We start from the raw sequence: 22,877 nt of genomic DNA, 5'->3' as shown, positions 1-22,877 counted from the left end.
TTTAGTCCAGGTCTGGGAGGAGATCCCTCAGGAGACCATCCACCACCTCATCAGGAGCAGGCCCAGGCGTTGTAGGGAGGTCCTACAGGCACGTGGAGGCCACACACACTACTGAGCCTCATTTTGACTTGTTTTAAGGACATTACATCAAAGTTGGATCGGCCTGTAGTGTGGTTTTCCACTTTGATTTTGAGTGTGACTCCAAATCCAGACCTCCATGGGTTGATAAATTTGATTTCCACTGATAATTTTTTGTGTGATTTTGTTGTCAGCACATTCAACTATGTAAAGAAAGGAGTATTTAATGAGATTATTTCATTCATTCAGATCTAGGATGTGTTATTTTAGTGTTCCCTTTATTTTTTTTGAGCAGTGTAGAAAGCGAGGTGTATTTCTTGGAAAAAATAGGTGAATGCAGTGTTAAACAGTCAAATGGTAAGACATGAGTAGTTGCACGTTTTTGGCCCCTTTTTGGAAGACTGGGTCATGAGATGGAATTTATTAACCCCTTGACGCCTATTGTCGCAAATTCACATCATACCTCTTCCTTTCAGACTGCAAACGAAGATAGCACATGGATTTCCCCAATGCCTGTTGGTGCGTATTCCATATGTAGCTAGGAACCTTTTGCAAGCCCTGGTTTCTTGTTTATGCCTGTTGTCGCTAATTTGCATCATACCTACACATAGGCCTACCTGTATTTATATATTTTCTATGTTCTATAGACAAATTAACAATCTTCACTTAATTTAGCATCAGCTTGAAAGCAAATGAAAACTCAAATCATTTTTAAATTTTTAACATTCAGGTGTTAAGGGGTTAATTCAATAGAGACATAAGATAAAATATAATTATTTATTGTCAATTTAACAATCATTTAAATATTTTTTACTTTGAGTTTTAGAATGCAAATTACACAGTCGTTCGATCCATTGTTAATAAAAAAATATTGATTAGTTTAGCTTTAAGATTTTTGTTTTGTCAAATTACTGTTTCCAAGGTTAAGAATGTACTATATTACAAAACAGACTCAATTCTATTTGATCCAAATGTTATATTTGTCAATGCCCGATACATTCTACAGCACAGAGCCAAAATCTGTATACTTTCATATTTTCACATGAGAAAAGTCTCACTTGTGGTCGATACTAAGTGGTTCGGCAGAAACAACACAACTTCGTGATGAGCTTCATTTCACTCCAGTCAAAATAAAATTTCCTCTTAAATCATTTATTCATGTATGTACAAATCTATCAGGAGCTACATGAAAAAATAATCTGTAATTATAGATCATGACAGAAACCCTGAAGGGAAAGAAAACTGGATGGACAGACATGAAGAATTGGTTCCATTAAGGCTACTAGAGCGTCCATCTTTCTAAACACTACAGTCCCTTCAACCATCTTAAGATTTGAACATACTGATGGTGTTCAAATAGATTGTCATGGAATGTTGGCGAAAAGGGCCCAGCAGAGTTATTCGGTATATAATTCAAATCCCGACAAGAGAAAGTGGATATCTTTTCATTGTAGTTACTGATTGCAGACGTCAATCTGATCTGATATTCATTTAAACTGTAGATTAATCAGACACAAAATCGGCCCCGATTAGTCCTTCCATGGACCTTTTCATATGAGAAACTGTACATTACTATTTGCTTTTAAACATTCTTCTGAATATATTAACATTCATTCCTGTGTGTGACATCAAAGAAAAGCGGCAAAACCCTAAATTAAAACAAATAAAATCATCATATAATACTGTTCAACATGGGAGTTTAAAATGCTCTAAATGAACACTGTGACTTTCATACACAGCGTGACAACGTAAAAACAAAATCCAGAGACCAGACACAGGGCAGTACTGACAAGTTTGAGTGAGATGGACATGATATGATGATGATGATGGTGATATGATGATGATGATGATGATGATAATGGTGGTGGTGTTTATAAGTTGCTGAACAGTTCGTTCCTCTTGCTCCAGTCCATGGACGGGGCTTTCTTGGCGGCTCGTTTCTGACGGGCTCTTTCTTTAGCCTGGGCCAGTGACATGCCCAGACCCAGGTTGTCGGCAGCTGGGGCCGGCTCTGCGGCTCTTTCGACCTGGAGACACATACACATGCGTTCACAGACTGTACATTAATCTTGCCTTTGCAGAATATTCAGGACCATTCTATATATTTGCATTACATGTCAGATTCTCTCTGGTGGGAATCTGACATTGATACACTACATCCAGTATATTTGCACTACAATCATCTGCCAACAAAATCTTCAGGTTCATCACTTTGCATGATCTAATTTTGAGTGAAGATCAGGATGTGAATCATTTCCATGTGTATTTTTACACTCTCTTGATTGAAATTGGAGCTGAAAGTCTAACAATCTATTTTTCAATGAAAAGGAGAATATTTAACAAACTATTCTGATAATCAATTAATAGTTCAGGTAATCTTTCAAGAAAATATGCCATTTCCTGGCACCGATCGTGAAGATAGTTAGGACATCTTTGGTCTTGGACTGTAGATTGGAGAAAACAAGTAGTCACATGACATCACATCGGGCTTCAAGAAATCGTGATATATCAGTATTAGGCCCGCTGTTCAGAGAATCTTTTTTTTAGGAAAGGGCTGCAATATTATTACTGTCGAAAAATGTTATTTCAATGAAAGGGTTATAGTATTGGAAGAAAACTAGCAGTAACAATTGTAAAATACAGATGAAATCCAGCGTTTGAGAAAAAAAGTCGCTCCGTTTCTGAGACAGTCTTAATATTTCTCATTTTCTTGTAAAAATGTCTTTATCTCAGATATTACAACTGATTTCTGCTCTTTTATCATTTTTGTCTATTTGTGTTTAATTTATTAAATGATAAAGAGGCCTAACGGTGGACGGGTTACGCTTCAACTTGAAATTATATGCATACTGTTAACATATGTTCTGTATTTAGTGTATCTGAGTTTTATCATTAAAAAATGTGCAGAAGTGTTTCCATGGGGTGAACATGTGGTTGCTCAAAGCACCTCTGGAGGGGAGGAGCTGGCGGTTGCAGCTGGCAGGGAGGCGTTGGAGGAGGCACTGGAGGATGACGAGCTCACAGACACTTTAGGCTTCATCGGTGGTGCTGCAGCCGCTGCTGCTACCTGCCAAACAATGAAAACACCACACTGTTCATGAATGACATTAAAGGGTCAGTTGGTCAACATATTGTCCATTCTAACAGATTGTTACAGCGGAAGCAGCATGACGCCAACTGTTTTAACACTAAATGACTTCTTGGATGTCCTGACAATGAAAAGGGCTCCACCAGTCATCTAACACTTTGATAACTGGATGTGGTGGACCTTGAGGTTTCATGAGGCACTGAGAGAAAATAATCACTTAATCTGTAATAGTAGGTAACGAAGGAAGGATTTTTTACTCTGACAGCTCATTCTTGAAACAGCCGTTGATAAAACAGCTCCACTCACGTACACTTACTTCATGGTCCAAAGCTTCAGAACAAGCCAGTAAGTGGACTTTGTTTGGAGATTGTTCTACCAACTCAATGAATGATGAATTCTCCTTCTGCAGTATGATTCTGCTGCCCCTGCACTCTATTGTTGGTGTGATCTGTTTATAATACAGCGCAACTGTGTGTTTGATTTGGTGCAATGAAACAGAAAATTTAGTGGATCAGTGTCATATGTGTGTATATATTTTCAGCAACAGGGGTGATTGTTTAGTAGTTGTCCAGCAGGGGGCCGTGCAGCCTCGCTGGACAGCCCGCCTGCCTCACTGCTGCACAGCTTGGATCATATTCACATCCCTCACTTATTAAAGCCCAGGCTCAGTGTCAGCACTGATCTGTGTGCAGGATTGAAACTTAGTTGAAATATTAACACAAGGCCCCCCCCTCAAGTCCACATTCTGAACCTGCTCCGTCTGACCTGCTCAGCAGTACATCACTTCATGGATGTATGAAACTGGCACCCAATTCGTAAGCATCTGCTCTTCTAAAAATAAACCCAGGCCTCTGTAAGTGGCTTTGGACAAATGCTACAATATGTGGCAGAACACAAGCGGCCTGCGGTGATGTTCTCTAGCTGCTAGAAGAGGCTTTTTACACCAAACCACAACCCACCAGACACTCCTCTTTTAATAGACTTTCTATTTCTGCTAATGCAACTTAACCCACTGAACTTAAGATATTGACTCTATTTGTGCGGGAGTGTTTTATGCAAATGGCTGCACCACAGCAGCGATCTGTTGCTATTTTAGAGCATACTAGATTCTTTGTGCAAACTGAACAGTGGCAGCTGAGGTTGTCTAATGTAGTCTAGTAGCTCAAATCTAATCATTTCAATCAGCTGCGTTTCTCTGAATTGTGGGCATCTGTTTATATGGTCAGCTGATAAACACACACACACGCAGGTCAGAGGGTGAGTGACGGGTGTTTCTAACCAACGCTGTGTTATGTAATTGCTGGTGAATGAGTGATTGTTCTTGCTGCAGTAGAGTTTAATCTGCCTGGATGTGTGAGTATGTGAACGGCGCTCGTTAGTCATCTCATTAGCATAATCCCCAACTCGCCCTGAGAGTTAAAGCCACTTCAATCCCATGATCCTCCGGGACACAAGGAAAGACACACTGGTGAGCTCTTGTTGCCATGGTGAAGGGTCAGCCACAATGTCATTAGAGGGGCCAATCCACTTTTCCAATGTTGTCAGTGTGTGTGTGTGTGGAGAGAGGAGGGTGGGGGGGTGTTGCTGTTCCTTCCTACAGGAGAGTGTTTGCTTTTGATAAACCCGCCCTGCTCTGCCTGTGGAATAACACACCAACACATGGATCTAAGGCTGGCGGCTAATTAAAGGTGCATTCCACCGATACTGCGGCTCTGGGGAAGCTTTCTCAAGAGCTCGGAAACTACACATTTACAACAGAAAGCCTGCGTTATCAAACACATATGTATTGACCAGGCAGGGAGAGTTTAATGAAATGCAACACTGAATTGGATTATGGGAAGTGTTTGGTTTTACAGCAAAGAGAACTGAACGCATCACACCAGTTCTCAGGTCTTTGCACTAGTTTACAGTTAGCTCACGATGCCTCAGACCTGCCGACCTCGGGGAAATTATTTGAGAATAGTGCAATGCTTAGTTCATGTGCATTTCCCCACTCACCGCCATACCATTACGTTATTCAGAATATCAAAAGAAACTAGGTACATTTACTCAAGTACTGTACGTCCATTTTATGCTACTTTGTACAACATTTTAGAGGGAAATATTGTACTTTTTACTCCATTACACTTATTTCCCGGCTATAGTAACTGGTTACAGATCAATATTTTATCTTTAAATCATTTGATCATCTTTAGAAAATAACTTTAAAATAGCATTGGTATAGATTAAACTACAAAAAGATAAAGCTAAATTGTTTAGATTAGCTTCACGTTGACAACTTTAAAATGCTGCTTTTGTACGTGTCAATAAACCAGTATTACTATTCCAATAGTGAAAAACATAACATGTCAATACTTTTGCTTAAGTAAGATTTTGAATGCAGGACTTAGACTTGGAGTATGAAACGCAATAATGAGTTTCTTGCCATTGTTGTATTGCAACTTTTACTGAAGTAAAAGATCTCAGTATTTCTTCCACCACTGGTTATAGACTACACAGTTTTCCCACCCTGCTATGATCTGCTCCTCATTACCGTTTCGGGTTTGGCTGCAATAATAATTCAGATTCTGAATACTCTGAAAAGTCACATTTAACAATCTGCGACACACGGACAATATAACGTAACGTTGATTTACCAACTTATATGCCTGGTGAACCAGCAAGCTAGCTTGCAAATGACATAACATCAGGAATTTTTTTTAAGTTAAATCATTTCCCACGGGTGGCAGGTCTGAGTCATCTCAGAATTTCAGCTTTTCATATCCACCCCAGTCTGTTTACCTTTTCTAATAAGTTAAAGGATCTGCCCTCTGTAATGCAAAACAGCGAAGTTCATTGCACTGAACATAAATCTGATTATTTTATATGTGGTATTTTGCTTAATATCTGGGGTTCCTTGCCCAAGGTCAGTGTGACATGCAGACTGGGGGAGGACCCGCCCTAACTCCTTAGCCACAGTCGCTGATAAGTGCTGACTGACAGCGTGCTGGGTGTGTGTGTGTGTGTGTGTGTGTGGGGTCCTCACCTCCTCCTCTGATGCTCTCTCTGAAGCTGGCTCGGGAAGATTTCCTACCAGGGAAAGAAGACATAAAGGCCTCACTTCATCTGTATTTCTATTCATTATACGGTCAGTTTGAACTACATTTCTGAGCATTTTCTTCTTGATCTTTTAACACTGGTAAACAGACACGATGGTAACAACTTTTGCAAAGCCAAATCCAGATGGTGTGTGTAGGCATTTGTGTGTCGTACCGGTGACGTGTTCCTCGGTGGGCAGGACGTTGCATCTCTTGAAGAATTCTTCAGTCTCGGCATCGACCACCAGCAGCGTGGTCTCGTCTCCTCCTGCTTTGATGGCTGCCACCACCTCTGAGTGCTGCATGCCCATCACCGACATACTATTAACCTGAGAGAGGAGGGGGGGGGGGAGAGGAAGCAGACATTTAACCACGGTTAACCAGCAGGCAGCAGGCCCAACCACATTAACCATAGTGCTAAAAAAATATCCATATAAACAAACCGAGCCGAGAAATCATTCTGCTTTCCAGTACACTGGCCGTGGAGCAGATGCAGGATCAGAAACCAGCTCATCAAACCAGTTCTCTGGTTGTGGGATGATTTACAACTGGTGAGGTTACAGTAAGGAGGCTATGAAATGAATGACAACCATAGCTAAGAAATATATAAATTAATCAATACACTGACAATGCATAATTATGTTTATGAAATGTTAGTGAGTTATTTTACTTACAGCTTTATTTCAAAAGGTCTGTATAGTTAAATGGCTTCTCACTGACACTGTTATGTCACAGAAGACATTTTAACATGCAACAGTGAGAAGACGACACGCAGGTGTAAATAATAAAACAAACGATGGCTGAATTCCATTCCAGTTTCAGGGTTGTTCATGGTTTAGAGCCATACTTAATGTGATCCAGTAACACCTGCGTTTTACCTGCTATGACAAGTCAAAATGAAAAAGCACTTGTTGCCTTCCCCCAAACTGTCTTGGCAAGCTCAACTATTGCTATCAAATTTAGCCTGTCAGTTCCTGTAAGCTAAAAACAACGCCAAAGTAATTATGACTCGCTGTGCCTACAGACACAAAACTGAACTCTCTCATTGTTCAGCTTGCTAAAGAAAGGCAACATGCTACCTTCCTCGTGGCACTCCTTCTCTGTGTGTTCAGACATGCTGCAGATATTTTTAGATACACTGACGGAGGACATCACTATCTCAGGTGAACATCGTGAACAAATTCCCATAATAAAGTCAAATCATTTAAATTTCAGAACCTGAAAATAAAACACATTTTCAAGTTTTCTGATTACTTAACAAAACGTGATTGGCTGAAAGGTGCAGGAGTGGGGACTGGTGAAATCTATTTCGTAATGTCCTATTTATTTATTTAATAATGAAACCTTTGGCTCTCCATAGATAGGTCAGAACATGTGATCACATTAAACTGTGGTGTAATGCATTCTTTTTCTAAGATACCATCAAAGGCACCTTATCAGTCATTGCATTTCACCTGATCTACTGATCCTACACTACAGCTGTTAATGAATAAAAGACAGAGAGTCGGCTTGCACAGGCGGAAACACTCCAATCACTTTGATTTGGAAAGTTAAGATAATTATAGTTTGTGTCCAATAACAAGAGCACGGGATATAAACTGTGTGGTAACACTGATCATTCACACAATGATGGAAAATGTTGGCTAACACTGTTATTACAGGGCGTGGTATACAAGCATACTCCCAGAGTTGGAACTAATCAAGCATCCAGGGAGATAAGTCGCTGAGGAATTCCTGTGGGAGGAAGATCCGACGTGGGAATACGTCAGGAATCTCTCAGCCTCACCGGCTCCCACACTAGCTGTGACTATTGAACAGGTGGTACAGAACACTCCGGACCCCGAGCGAAAACTCAATTCCAAGCATTCGGTTTCCCGACATCCACCTGTTACACCTCAACAATGACCTGTTTAAAGCTTCTATCTCCCTGTTAATACAGTCTGTACAGTTTTGGTGTTACCCCGAACCCGCAGACTGTAATTCAGCCCACAGACACAGTAAGTGGATTAACTCTGACCCTGCCATGTTCAACATGGCCAGAAGGTCTGGTTGTCTCTCTCTCTCACACACACACACACACACACACACACACACTTTTGCTTCAAACAAAAACAGTCACACACACAGGAGCATGTAGACAAACACACCTGCACGCACACACAAAAACATGCGCACATTCCTGCTGCGTCCACTCTCCATCTAATAATAACCTAATACCTCTTGGGATTTCAGTTTCCCGTCTGCCCACTGATAATGTAATAGGATTACAACTGTTACAGATACAAACAAAATAAAACTCGCAGCATCGGGCAAAACTCTCACCCGTCAGGAACAGCGTGTGATTTAGAGCACGAGTGAGCGCGCGTTGTGTACCTGGATGATCTTGTCCTGTGGCCTGAGGCCCGCTCTCTGTGCTGGAGAGTCTTCATCCACAGCTCTGATGAACTGGCCTGGTCTGGTCTTCTCACTGTGCAGGTTGAAGCCGTAGCCGCTGGCTCCCTTCTTCAGGTGGCAGAGACGAGGCCGCAGCCCACCTCTCTCCTCCTGCGCGAAGACAGGAGAAAATCTTGTTAATGTGGAAAAATAATCAATGAGATTAGTTTGATTATTAATAGAAGACACGTTTTATAGAAACTATAAACCAGTCTTGCACATTGCTTTGAACACAGCTATAACAGCTGTAAATTTAACAGCTGATAACCAACATCGTGAATCTCAGATACTGGTGGCTGAATAGTTTGACATGGTTAAGTGAATCCCAAAGCAACAAACAGCAGGGAAGAGAGCTCATCACCATTTTTGATTTAAAGAAGGGTGCTACTTAACAGCTAATTCCAGCCAGTGCAATTTAAATACAATTCAGTGCAATTAATCTTAGATTTCTCCAATGCAGTCCAATTCCATATGCGTCTTACGTCAATCTGAGATTCCAAATCAATACGATCATTATCTGTTTGTTCTACATCACAAAAGGTATGTACGTCATGTAACTTCCCTATCTGCAACCTGTGCGCATGGCGCTTATTTGTACAAATAACACAATATTGAGCCAGACTTAAAAAAGCAGAACATAAATATGAGGTCACCGACATGCAGAGGCAGATATTTCTTCTTTTTTATTTACATGATCTACATCGACCTTTGACAGATGTTCACACACAGTCAAAGTGGTTATATGGTATACTACAGCACTCGTCCTTGCCTAAGCGAATGAAGCCGGTCTCTGCTCTCTTGCGCAGGCTAATCCTGCTGTGGCCTTCCCCTAGTTAAGTGTCTAATCCCATGTGTGGCTGAAGGACCTGTATATTTATTCAGCCATGTTAACATTGTAATCACACGTGCGGTTAGAGCACTTATGCACGACCCCTCAAGCTACGTCTTTATTACAGGACTCCTGGAAATGATTGTTCAATGGGTTACTATTACAAAAGGGGGCAGCTCCATAAAAGGTGTTGTCACTTTACAGTACAGCAATTTCAATAATGTTGTTGCTGTCCTTTGAACGTGAACAATCTAGATAATTAGGCAGTTTCACAATTTTGTCCTTAATCTCTAACTGTGAACATTTGATATATGGTCCCGTTTGTGGGCGTAACGAAGCTCATTTCTCCATTTATGGTAGGTCAGAAAATAACTCATGTTGATGTTAAAAGTAAAGATTTTAATTTACTCTCTTGTAATTTTATTTATTTTTTAAATTCAAACTTTCTTATGCTTCATCAAATTTTTTTTTTTTCCTGGCGAAATTTGGCTGCGAGATAACACAGCCTCTGAACTCTTTTACAGCTAATACATGCATGAGGCGCTGATAAAACATGTTCCCCGCCCGCCAGTTGCACTTCCATCACCTGATAAAACTGCACCTGCCTATGCAACATCCTCAGCTATCAGCAGCGGCTGCATATGTAAGTGATTCCGTGCCGGGTGACCATTTCAGATCTAGCATTACAACCTCAGCATTCACTGAAGACGCACGGAGGATTATGCATTGATCCAGGGGTTTATATGAAATTAGGCTGGTTGATGATTGCTGAAACATTCTGAGTGAGTAAGTGTGATCTTTGGAGGACTTAAGGTGAGGTGATAGTCAGGTTGAACCTTTGGATGGAATCACACGTTTATGACAAAGCCCACATAACCAGAGGCTGTTAATGAAGACGATAAGCATGATATAACAGGTCAGGTGCAAAGTACACCACAGGAATTCTGTACACTACAATTTTTTCATCTTACAAGAAGAGTTATATAACTCCTTCTGGGACTGGGGATTTACCTTATGCATACCTATAAATATAATACACGCATCAGTTTCCATCTTGCAAAAAAGGCTGCAGCCACTCATGTTGCAGTCTTTCATGTAATCTGTGGAATTTAATACGAGAAGACTTCTGTTCCCTGACCACCTGCTGTCAGATAACATAGTTTCACCCTAAAATGGCCCGAAGCCTGGGAAGAAGTGCAGTCATATATTAACCATAACCATAAATATGCAACTGTTAGCAAGAACAACTTTATAAAATGAAAGTATGTTATTGCTGTGTTTATGTCATCCGCTGCCACAAAGTGGCCAAAAATATCAATTAATGCAGCTTTAAGGATAAACTCAGTCCATTGTGTCCAACCAGAAGTCCCTTCTCCGGTTGTTATAGCATAACCTACAAGCTGTTTATGAAATAGTCTAGTTAAACTAGTAGCTAGCTAATTGTACACTCAAATATGAAGACAAATCATCAAAGAACATTATTTTTTATTTTAAAAATTAAGCCTTCCTGACCCAGAGAATGACGAATCTCCAAAAAAAAAGAGAGCAGCACTGGCTGGGTTCACAAGTGTTTGTAGTCACTGCTAAACAAGTACGGAGATATCAAGCTCTAGTAGCAAGTGAGCCAGTCCTTCCCCCCATTCCAGAATGGAGGGGAGTTCAGACATTAGAGGATCTGACAAACACTTTGTTTAAGGCATACCATCACAGATACAGCATGGCACCTGTAAGGTGAACATGCTCCATATAATCCATTTACTGCACCACAGGGGAGGAGAGAATCTGCCTGTGTGCACAGGAGACAGATTGCTACCATGTCTCTCTGCCAGTAACAGTCAATCTTTATGCAATATGAAGAAGATCTTGTGGCAGTGAGACACAGCGCGCACACACAGAGTGAAAGTTGAAGAAACCAGATGGTTAAATGTGGTTAAACTATTCTTTATGGTGAGAACATGACAAATCTTTTTTCAACAAATATGCAAGATTAAAATTACAGTAAGTAAAATTCCTCAGTCCATTTTCTTCAACAAAATAAATACAGAAAAATTAAGTGCTAATTCATTCGTGATTCAAATGAATTAAATCAAACACCTATTGAACATTTTTTATGTTGTTATTGAGGAAACTTATGTCACGATAATTATCATTATTGTTTTATTGCCCAGTCCTACCAGAGCAGCAGTTCCGTGATGTCATGAAAATGCAGCTTGCAACCTTTTTTATTATGTTTGTTTGTCAAACTCATTTTGAAGAAAATGAAAACTATGTATATAATTAACATTAGCATATTTAATTGTTTATTTTAAGTCAAATATTTATCTGTAAATCTGCAGAGCAATTGGGAGGGAGGTTAAAGGACAACTACAGAGTAGCACCTGCAGCCTGGCGGGGATTTAGCACAAAGGAATGAGAAAATGCTAATTCTCAGTGCTCAGTGGATGACACTTTGTACCGACACAGAAATAACATGTGGTTGCGATCTGCCACAAACAGCCACATTGCGAGTGCAGCATTAGCCTAGGTTTCGTGTGGTGGTACAAAAGGCAACAGGCAGCCACTGTAAACATTCCCTAAGCTTGTGGAATATCAAAAGGTTAATGGTTTTACAGCTCGCTGTAGTTAAACATCACATCCTGTGCTTCAACCTAGTATCTCATAATAATGGGTTGACTTGTTGGGAGGACCTTGACCTGAGGGAGAAACACTAAATGGTGTGTGATTTGAAACTTAAGGGGCAGCAAGACCAGAGTAACTGCTAACTGCTGCTAACTGAAGAACCTGAGCCGGGTGAGCGGGCAACGGAACCGGGCTTAGCATAGCAGCCTCACAGTGAACATGGCCAGACCAGGACCAAACACAGCCTCCGAGGCTGAAGGACAGTTTGACGACAGGGGATGCGGTCCTGAGGTGAGGGACAACGAGCTCCCGGCCAATGTCAGGAAAATAGTACTCAGCACTGTGTAGCATCTTAGCCTACCTATCTTTGCGGTCTACCAAGCAATAGCTAACCTAGCAACTATAAGTGCTTGAAACTTGTTTTATTTACATCCTAACTCTAACGACAGCGACATCTAATCCTTTTTCACTTTCTTCTGACAAAAAGAAAAGCGCCTGCTTGCCTAAACATAACTGTTAATGTAACCAAGATGGTTTTATAAGGAAAACAGGAAGATAGTAAGAATATTTCCTTTCATGACATTTTATTTTGTTTATTAATTTGACTAAAAAAAGAAGTAATAATCCTTCACATTCTGTGAGAACATTAAATCATTTTTTTCACAAAAACGCTGGCCATAGCTTAAACATTGCAGTTGCTCACTGAATTTACTCCTGACTGCTTTCCTGTTTATTTATTGCCAATATTATTATTATTTATGGGACAAAATTGCCTCAACTCAAGGTCCACCAGCTTTTTGGGAGCTTTCAACCCCATCTCATAGTCCAGCCAATTCCATTTGCTGACCAGGAGATGTTGTTGAAAGCTCTGAAGAAGCTAGTACACAAAAATGATAATGTCATTAAATAAATGCAAAATCAACTGAAAGAAAAAGGTGACATATCTGTTGAATGACCAAGTACTATAATCTATCACTCGTTGCGGTAACGGAATTACTTTTAGCCTTCATTCTGATTCATTTTTTCTATAATGCCTAAACAAAGACTGCTGGTACATTTTTCTGCTTAATCATTATGTTGTAACCTCTTGAACTAATTTCATCAGTGTATCTTCCCTTAACTTGCTTTTAGTATGTACAGTACACTGTACGACAGTATTGCATGTATAGCCTTCACCTGCGTGTTGCAGATAGTAGTTGTTACAGTAAATAAATCATGCTGACCAAAGAAGCCAGTCGTGTTGTGGTGTGTGACGTGCAATCTGTCCATTTACTGACAGACTGTGTGCTTGCCTGATGAACGAGGTAACATGTAGCTCTGTGTTTATTGCTTGAGGAAGTTAAAAGATCACATGCTCAACACAAACTACACAGAGCTGCCACTACATGTAGCAATATGGTTATCACTAACTGGCTTAGACAAAAACAAACAATGTAGCTTCATCACTACAGCAACTCTCTAGAAGGACAGGAAGTGGTTTCCTCATTTGCTCCACCTCAACAGCTAACAACTCGTAAGCTGACAGAGGAACCTGCTGTGTGTGTGTGTGTGTGTGTGTGTGTGGTTACAGAAGTCTGCCCATAAAATCTGCAACTGAAAAATGAGTTTGAAAGTCATGTACCTCTCATCAGCCCTTTTTTCAATGCGTCTTGCAACAAGGAAGTGATTGTAACAGGATAAGAATTAGCACTTAACCCACAGAAATGATCTTCTAAAAGAAACTCATGAGAGAATATTTGGTGTCAAATTGAGCAGAGAAATAGCGACCCACCCAGCTTTCTAAGTCACACAAAAACTTGTTTTGGTTGTACACTTTAAATCCAAAGTCTTAATTTAATATACTGTGGTCCTAATGTTAGCTAGTTAAGTTAGCATCTTCCTAGTGTCGAGGTAACACCCCGTTATTTCACTATAATGTCCGCTGCTGACATTACCGTTAGCTTTCCATGAGACATTCAGAAGGACATTAGTATAGCATGTGTCTTCATATTGAAAGCAGTCAAGGTGATTGTTGGTGTAGCGTTAATGTTGGCTTATTTAGCAAAGAACATGCTTACTTATGTTGGGCTGAAATTGCTGTTAGCTTGCCGTTAGCTAGAGGCTGAATTGAGTTTCCTTTGCATGGTATCTGGGCTCATGTAAATGTAAAAGTTTCCTGCTAATTGTGGACTAAAGTACAGGACAAATTTAAACCCGGTTATTCCACTGAAATATATGTCTGACAACAATACTGTTAGCTTGCCCCTAACAAGTAGCCAAAATACGTTTCCTTCTGGACTCACACTTAGAGACAGGGTGAAGACCTCAGAGATTCAAAAGGTGCTTGGCTTGGTCGAAGGACATCTGGGCTACCACACTTAGCCTCCTGCTGCCCAGAAATGGATAAGCAGCTGTAAATGGATGGTTTTTTTCATTTAGCTTCACAAGGGGATGGTGACAAAAGAAAGCTGTCACATTTACATAACATACTGTATTTTCATTTCCCCCCCAGTCTCTATGAATATCATCATCTCAATCGTTTTGCTCATGCTGAACTCTCAATTTAGCAACTGCTGACTGATTAGAGTTGAAAGCAGGCCAAGTCTAAAGCCCTATGCTGTGTGTAACATTAGTATCAATGCATTCAGAGACATGCAGAGACTTCAAAGACCCTTTCCTAATTGCTTTCACCAAATGTAATTATAATCCCTGTCACACCAAAGACACAGATTAAATCTGGATGGATCTACAGGCTTTCATTGGAAAGCTTAACTTCACGGTCCAGTCCGAGTCGAAGGGAAGACGTGATCGTAGCAGTGATGGTTCAAAGTCTCCTGTCATCTCAGTGTAAGAAGCATGTCATCGGTTAACCTCAAATGGAAAATGCTGAAACAGGAAGGGATGGCTACATTTTCTCTATTTGCTAAGAATAAAGGACTGTAAGGGAAGCTTGGACAACCGACAGGCCTTTTTTGTATCTGTGTGTATTTACTTAGACTATGTCACTAGGAAAACAGTGAGGATCTAAATCAGATGACGCCAGCAGCACTTTTATGGAGTTTGTTTTGGATGGCAGCCCATACACCAAAAAAAGATATCTGATGGAAAGCAGGAGGCAAAACCATAAAGATTTGGTCTCAGTAAAATATACATTTTTCACTTTTCAGATAATTAGTGTTCTGATGAAATTAATTGACTTGAGACTCTGCAAGTATGGGCTATAATGTAACTCCAAATAGGCACAGTTTATCAAGCCTGGTACTGACTGGGGAAATAACTGTGGAATCAGGTGTCCGGTCATCAGTGGAAAATGTGTCAGGTAATTTAAACAGCATCTCCATTAGATGATGACCTCAGATACAAATAATGAGCCTTTCTTCCTGCATCATATAAGCATATCTAACAGACTTTGAGCACATACTGGACATGGTAATAATGATAATTATGTGATCACTGGTGAGGGGACTGAACAATGCTCAGTCAGTAGAAATTGTAATTTACTAGGTGCAGTTCCCACAATAGCAAGGGCATCTCATGCAGTGAGCTAATTTTACTCCATATTATGGATTTCACATGGCTGCACCATCTGCTGGTCCGTAAGGAGGTTCTCTGACCTCAAGGCCGCTAAAGTTCTAGCAAATGTAATATCAAATGCTGGATAAAAATAGAACTTTTTTGCTTTCATATGCAGATCCGCATCAAATAACTCATTTAGGCATGAAATAAGGTGCATCTAAAATATTGTTTTAAATATCAATTGATCTAATCAATTATTTATTTTTACTTTAAGCCATGGACAAGACCATCCTTCCAGTGCTGGGCAACTCCACATGCAGAGGAAGGTCACGTGATACGATTGAAAGCTCCAAGCGAGCAACTGAGTGGAGCTTGTGGTGAGATTGTATTTGTCAATTTTTTTTTGTTTGTTTAATCGACTGATCTCCTCATCTATAAAATGTCAGAAAATACTGAAAGATACACATAAAAATGTCCTGGAGCCCGCACTGATGCATTTTCTTTTCTTTAACGTTTGTCCAACAAATAGTCCAAAACATAAAAGATATTCAATTTACTAGAATATTTAACAACAATAAACAGTGAAAAGCAGGAAATATTCCTCACATCTGAGGCGCTGGAACCATATGTTTGCCTTGTTTCCTTAAGAATGACTTAAACAGTTAATCAATGATCAAAATAGGCAATTAATCATCTGCCTATTGACTAGAGCTGACCGATAAATTGACTGGGCCAATATTAGCTACTGTAGATATGTCAGTAATGGGCAAATATACTGGCTGGAAAGTAAATTGCAGTACAAAAATGCTGCAGACAGTTCCCATCAGAGTCTGTCCACTATTGAACATTCACATGTTTATTTTCCATCTGTAAAATGTCCCACTCACAACATACTGTATATTGGTCACAATTAAACAAACTCATGGTGATCTTATCAAAAACAAAGTCAATACAGGGCCGGACGATTAACTGAAAAGCAATCAATACCAGGCTTGTTCTGACTGGCGATTGAATCGTCCATCAACAATTGAAGGGATGATCAGCGATTGGTTTCAAGCGCTGACCTTAAGTTGCTTTTAACAAACTCACTATCAGAACTAAGATAACATAAAAACAGTCTCTAGAAACTGCACCACACCGCAGTGTTTCCCAGCCATTGATTTATTTTTGGCGACACGCAACGCCACAATATCAACGCTGACTGCCACATACTATATACTATTTCTCATAAAGCTAATAAGCCTGTTTCTTCCATGGTGGCATTTCACTGACTTGCTGCAACGTAACCCTGTCCCCTGGCGATCAGATCGGTGATCTCAAGTAGCCATGATCAGACAATATGAAAACAGAGGAGATCGCCCAACCCTAATCAAAACAAAAATTCAGAACCTCTAACAGACGTAATTTTCCTGACAGACCGACTTTTATTAACGGACACACTGTGACCCACACTGTATGTTTACTGCCAGACAACATACATGCTCTCTTTCAGTGTCACACGCACTCATTCGCTCACCAATACACTTGTGTGCGAGTTAAAATCATTACATGATTCAACTATGAGGGCAAAAAAAACCCAATAAAAGCAAAATAACAGTAATCGAGGTACAACGTACAACTGTGATTTTAGGTCATATTGTCCAGCCATGAATCAATATGTGTATTAGTGTTAAAAATCCAACATTGGTCAAACCTGTAGAACACTTTTAGATATTTTGAGTAATACACTGATGCAAATCGTATTCATAGGGGGCAGCTAACTACACAATGTCCATTAATTAAATTCGAGAGCCTCATTATGCAACACCCATTTATTTAGGATCCTGTTATTGCATCATTTGTTTGACATTTTCACATCTACTAGTACAGAACAAATTGCTCTTTAATCCTGTGACCAACCCCCTCTTGCCCACACCCACACACACATATTCTCACTCACTCCAGCCGTATTGACAGTGTGTTAAGTGAGGGTGTAGGTATTTCAGGGTCAGCATGGCCTCCTTGTTGAGGCGTGAGAGTCCTCTCTCCTTTCCTCCCTGGCCCAGAAGCCTTTCTCTGCATGCAAACACTGCGGACAAAGCCTCTTTCTGCTGCTGGGGATCTCTATGGTGACCGATTGACGGCCCTCGGCGTGGTGGAGGACTGAGTCGCTGGAGGCCGGGATGTTACCATAATATGATGGCATGCTCACTCAGTTCATGCTTTTTATCTTCCAGGAAAAAGCAATATCTGAAGAATTAGATATTCAGGTCTTTGTAAAGACTATCACCATGAGGATTTTGCTTAATCGAGTGTGAAAAAGGTTTAGTGAGTGAGCCCTGGACTGCAATACCAAGTCTAACCAAAGACATTCACGTGAAAAGAACTATTGTTTGAAGCGAAACCGTGAATGTGCTCAGCAGGGCTAGTTTCACGTCATCACTGGCCAGCCCACTCAAATGTATCCCATGGGGAGGCTGGTATCAGAGGCCAGTATCAGACCATCAGTCAGGCTCTGCCAAGTTTCCCATCAGAGAGGAATGTAGCTGGAGATTTGCAGGTTAGCATCCCAGCCAGCCAGCCAGCCAGCCTGGGCTTTTCACTTACTGGAGGTCAGAGTATTAGTGACGGGGCATGACCACCTACGCAGAATGAGACAGAGACCTAAACAACCCATTTATAACAGCAGAACAGGGGCAAAATGTGCTCATGTGTAGGAAATCCATGTAGGTATAGGCATGGACGTAGACTCGAGTCATGAATCCGTGGACTTAAGACGTGACAAAATCACTTAAAATCACTTTCGACTTTAACACAACAGATATAATTTGTATAAATCCGACAGTAGTCAATTATATAGCGCAAGCACGAGTGAAAGGTGTGTTTGGAAGTGCACATTAGCAAACAGACAACAGATGATAGCTTGGATTTTCACATTCGGATTTAAAGACTAATGAAAAATGGATGGCAACATGCAGAACGTACGGCTCAAAAATCACAGATGGAGAAGCAACAACTTTGTTCGACATTTGAAGCCACAAGTTTGAGACTAGCGTTAGCTAGCTCTCAGCCTAACGTCACATAGGAGATAGGGTTAAGTAGTAACACAATCTTTGGTAGTCAAATCTCGGATGCCAACGTTAGCCATCTGTTATTAGAAGCATATCTATCCACCTGTTTTAATGTGCGTTTTCAATTTGCAAATTAAAAAACCTGAATCGAAACGCAGGAATGAAAAAAAAGAAAGATGAAACATTGCAGTCATTGCAGAATAACTTATGACATACATAACGCATTGGATTTAAACATCCACCGAGGCTTCCAATCTGTTGCAACAAGGGACAAAAACATGCAGCAGATAAAAACATCTCTGTGGACCAATAAAGAGACTCTTCAAATGAAAAGAACAAACAATAAATCATATATTTCCATCATGTTTTCCACATCCATTTCAGGTTAGACTGAAGAACTTTTAATCTTTTCACCTTCTTTGCGCCCTCTCAATCAAAGAATTAGAGCCATCTCCATTTGTCCGACTACAACTAGTCTATCCATAACAGCAGTGGGTGGATTTTCTGGAAATTCATTTAAAGCTTGCACTATCTTTGGATGTAAACTTTGCTGTTGATAGGTGGCGGAGCAGTAGAACCTGACATAGCCACTGTTCCTAATTCATAATGACTTTTTGAGGATTCTACTGCAAAGTTTAGGCCTTTGTCTTGACCTTCGACTTCACAGCCAAGACTTGCAAAACAGTGACTTTGTACCACTTCTATGTGTTGGTTTACCAAAACGCTAACTAGTGCTGAAACAATCACTAGATTAATCAACTAACTGATTGACTGGAATAATTACCAGGCAGCGGAGCAAAAGCTCAGTGTTATATTGTATTATTTTCTACAGTTTCTTATTTATCATCATATTCACTTATCTTTAAGATTCTATAGAAAATGTTCTATTTAATAAATATGGTGTGTTTACCTAATTCTGTTCTGTAGAGGTCTACTTATTCTTAAACCGGCACATGGAGCAAGCTGTTTTAAAGGAGGGAACAGGGGGGTGTAAGGTGTGACTGAAAGACAATGGCAAACTGTTTTCATGGCACACCGGTCAGGTAGGAGGGCTCACAAGCAGATCTGCTGACCTGATCCATTTTTTAAAATACAGGCGTGAAAAGTAACATGTAAACATGTTTGTGGACGGGGTATTATGGGTAACCACAGGTGCACATGCTGTTTGCTTTCTGTGGTCGCGTTGCGTTTGTGCATGTCGTTTTAAATGTTTTTCTCGTGTATGAGCTTTATGAGTTTTATGCTTGATATAGATATAATGACAATCAGAAATACTTTATTGATCCCTGAGGGGAAATTCTTTAAATATTCTGTAAAGCACTTTGTAACCTGTTATGAATAAAGGTTTTCTTTCTTACTAAGGGGGGCGAGTCTAAAAATAACCATTGTACTTGTAAGTCCTAAATAAAAACCATTTCCCATTCTCATTGCTCCACACAATGAGGCCTATTTTGCATTGCTGTTACACAACATTTAAATCAGGCCCCAGACTTTGCACCGGCTAAAAACAGTTACACAGCCTACAAAAACTTGCCATGTTTGCAAACTTTTCAAAGAATAACCTTACACACTTGTTTCATAGACAACCAAAGCCAGGTCTTTGAAAGATGCAGGATTATGGTAATCCAAGGGAAGAAATGTACATCAAAGTACTTTTTGATGTGGTGGAAGGTCCCAGAGATCCAGACAGCATAATGTCTATACAATACAAACCATTAGTATTGTTGTTAATCTAGCTCTTTTTGTGAGTGCCGTCAACAAAACTCGTTCAGAAATTGTGACGCAGCCTCATCCAACACTAAAGTCGTGCCACTCTGGGTGTGTGCAATAAAAGCACTATCTTTGTCCCATTCTGTCAATTCATAGGCCTATCTCTCACAGTCAGATAATGACAGCGTGAAAGAAAGATGACAGGCATCATTGTGACAAAACGTCTGGTCCGACAAGCCAAGCCTGACAGGGAATTCAAGACGAGAAGCAGTGATACTGACAAACATTTATGTGACAAAGACTCTGTTCAACAGGAATGATGAGGGGCCTGGCACATTTCACTGTGCTGTGTCACGTCTCTGCCTCAGCTTACAGCCTTTCGCTGGCACTGGAAGTGGCGACTTAATAGGGGATCTACTTCCACATAATCTCAGAGGCAGAGCTGGCCTCAGATCAGATGGGAAGATATAAGCCAGGGGCACTGCTGTTTTGACTGGATGAATAAGTTAGTCTGACTCCTAATGATAATGCAGTAATAGGGAATAAAGTGCAGTCATGCGTTCAGTCACTATGTTACTTATAGATGGAATTATATTAAAAATAAATGATTCCCCTTTTTACTGGAACCCCCTCAAGGACCCCTGGGGGTCCCCGGACCCCACTTTGAGAACCACTGGTTTATATCATGGTAGCTATGTAAATAAAGCAGCAAACTAATGATCAATAAAGCCTTATAATAATATTGTTTTTTTTAATATGATTTTGTAGTAATGTGACAAGCTTTTTTTATCAGGCTAAATCTTGTTGTCAATAAACTGTTTCTCAATTAAGAATCTGCTCCTGGATAAAAAAAAATGATAAGTTGACCTTGAGTAAAGGGTGTTTTGTAACACATAGTGTTCCCAAGGCCAAGAATAAACTTTTATGTCAAGTTTCTCAATTGATTTTCCAGATATGTAACTATAAAATGATACTGTAGCTATATGGTGATACAAAATCACATGATCGAGACAGTCACGGGACAAGAAGTAAACAGCGGACCTTTTGGCAGTTCTGACAGTTCTAACGGCCTAGAAGGGATTTTTCAAAGCCTAAAGAAAGTCAGTTGTTATCATTATGAGGCAAACGTACTTCTAAATTCTGTTTCCTCAACAATGTAACTGAATTAAAAGTCTTGGAAACACTGAGCGGAGTGGGCAGGAACTGCAACAGAGTGGGTTGCTGTGCTTTAGCGCTGCTGTACCTTGGTGCTGGAGTTCACACTCAGCCTCTCCGAACTCTCCGAGGAAGCATCCCCGTTCTCACGCGGAGCCGGGGTGGACTCCCTCGGGGTGCCGTTGCTTCGCGTGTCCCCGCGGTCTGAGTCGCTGTCCCCGCCGGGCACGGGAATCCCCTCCGTGACGAATTCTTTCCGGCACTGCAGGTCGAGCTGCTGAAGAAGCTCGGCCGTATCGGAGTCCACCACGATGAGCTCTAGGGGCCCGGTGGTGACCCGTATCCTCGCGACCACCTGCTGGTGGCTCTCCCCCTCCACGCTCTCCCCGTTCACGTATGCCAGGCGGTCACCGGCGAGAAGTCCGGCTGCGGAGGCGGGAGTGTCGGGCTCCACGAGCCTGATAAACTGCCCGGTCTTGCCCTTCTCTCCGTGCAGGTGGAACCCGTAGCCGCTGGGACCTTTCTCCAGCACACACAGTCTGGGTCGGAGATCTGACATGTTGTTACTCTGCTAACCGACGAAAACCTTTCTCCCCACTCTCCAAACCACTTTAAAGCCTTTAAACAAGGAGTGACACAACAACCATACAAAGAAACTGACACCTGTTGCGCACACAAACTTTGCTCTAGGTCCACTTCCGCTGAAGTCAGTCGCAGTGAACTTTCCACTGCTAACGCTGCGTTTTCACTCCTACCGCCCGGTTCAGAGATCCTCCCCGCAGGCTGATCCTCCCCTACGAACTGCTGTGTTGCAATGTTCTACTTCACGTCCAATCCGACAACGTCCCGTCCTGAGCGGAGGTACTACTGTCAAGCAACCAAAGCAGTCACATTAACATCAGATTTTCAAAATAAATGTACATGGTTGTTTATTTGTCATTATACAGCACAAGGCTGCATAACGAAACGAAATGTGTAGTTCCTTCATGCTACACACACAACATATAATTAAATGTATATTAAAATATGGTAACATTTAAAATAAATATATACAATTATTTATCTACATATATACATGTATACACCAAGAACATTCATTTGCATGCATTTTTGAATTTGCATCTGGGGTGAATGTAAACAGCAACAAACAGATGATAATATGGTTTTAACTTTACAGTAAACAGTCTGACTGTGTTTGCGAAAAGCGAATACTGTTCAGGCTACATCAAAGCTGTAAATGATTTCACAACCACTAGGCTGTGGTTTTGAGGGCACAGGTCATGTCCTCTGAATCGATTATTATGAGAATTATTTGGATATATAAACTACAGTTTACAATTGAG

General features: G+C 40.7%; 1 protein-coding gene across 1 annotated transcript; it reads right to left on the bottom strand.

Moving 5' to 3' along the window:
* Nucleotides 1-1,188: 1,188 nt before the first annotated feature.
* Nucleotides 1,189-22,330, bottom strand: LOC119916611 (Na(+)/H(+) exchange regulatory cofactor NHE-RF1-like). Its single transcript, XM_038736668.1, has 6 exons — nt 21,623-22,330; nt 8,617-8,787; nt 6,419-6,572; nt 6,192-6,235; nt 3,026-3,145; nt 1,189-2,105 (listed from the first exon to the last, which is right to left on the bottom strand). The coding sequence occupies exons 1-6, from the start codon at nt 22,091-22,093 to the stop codon at nt 1,950-1,952; spliced, it is 1,116 nt and encodes a 371-aa protein (XP_038592596.1). The 5' UTR covers nt 22,094-22,330; the 3' UTR covers nt 1,189-1,949.
* Nucleotides 22,331-22,877: the final 547 nt, after the last annotated feature.

The sequence above is a fragment of the Micropterus salmoides genome, unplaced genomic scaffold (genome assembly GCF_014851395.1).
Source record: "Micropterus salmoides isolate LMB-PRFRI ecotype aquatic unplaced genomic scaffold, ASM1485139v1 Ms_hic_scaffold_21, whole genome shotgun sequence".
Lineage (NCBI taxonomy): Eukaryota > Metazoa > Chordata > Actinopteri > Centrarchiformes > Centrarchidae > Micropterus > Micropterus salmoides.
This window is presented reverse-complemented; position numbering and strand designations above follow the sequence as displayed.

What these genes read in the sequence shown, in the direction of transcription:
- LOC119916611 (XM_038736668.1), bottom strand. Translation starts at nt 22,093, where the DNA reads ATGTCAGATCTCCGACCCAGACTGTGTGTGCTGGAGAAAGGTCCCAGC. An exon ending in CACCGAGGAACACGTCACCG is followed by an intron (nt 6,236 to 6,418) that starts GTACGACACACA and finishes TTTCCCTGGTAG; the next exon opens with GAAATCTTCCCGAGCCAGCT. An exon ending in CCAGCTCCTCCCCTCCAGAG is followed by an intron (nt 2,106 to 3,025) that starts GTGCTTTGAGCA and finishes ATGTGTCTCCAG; the next exon opens with GTCGAAAGAGCCGCAGAGCC.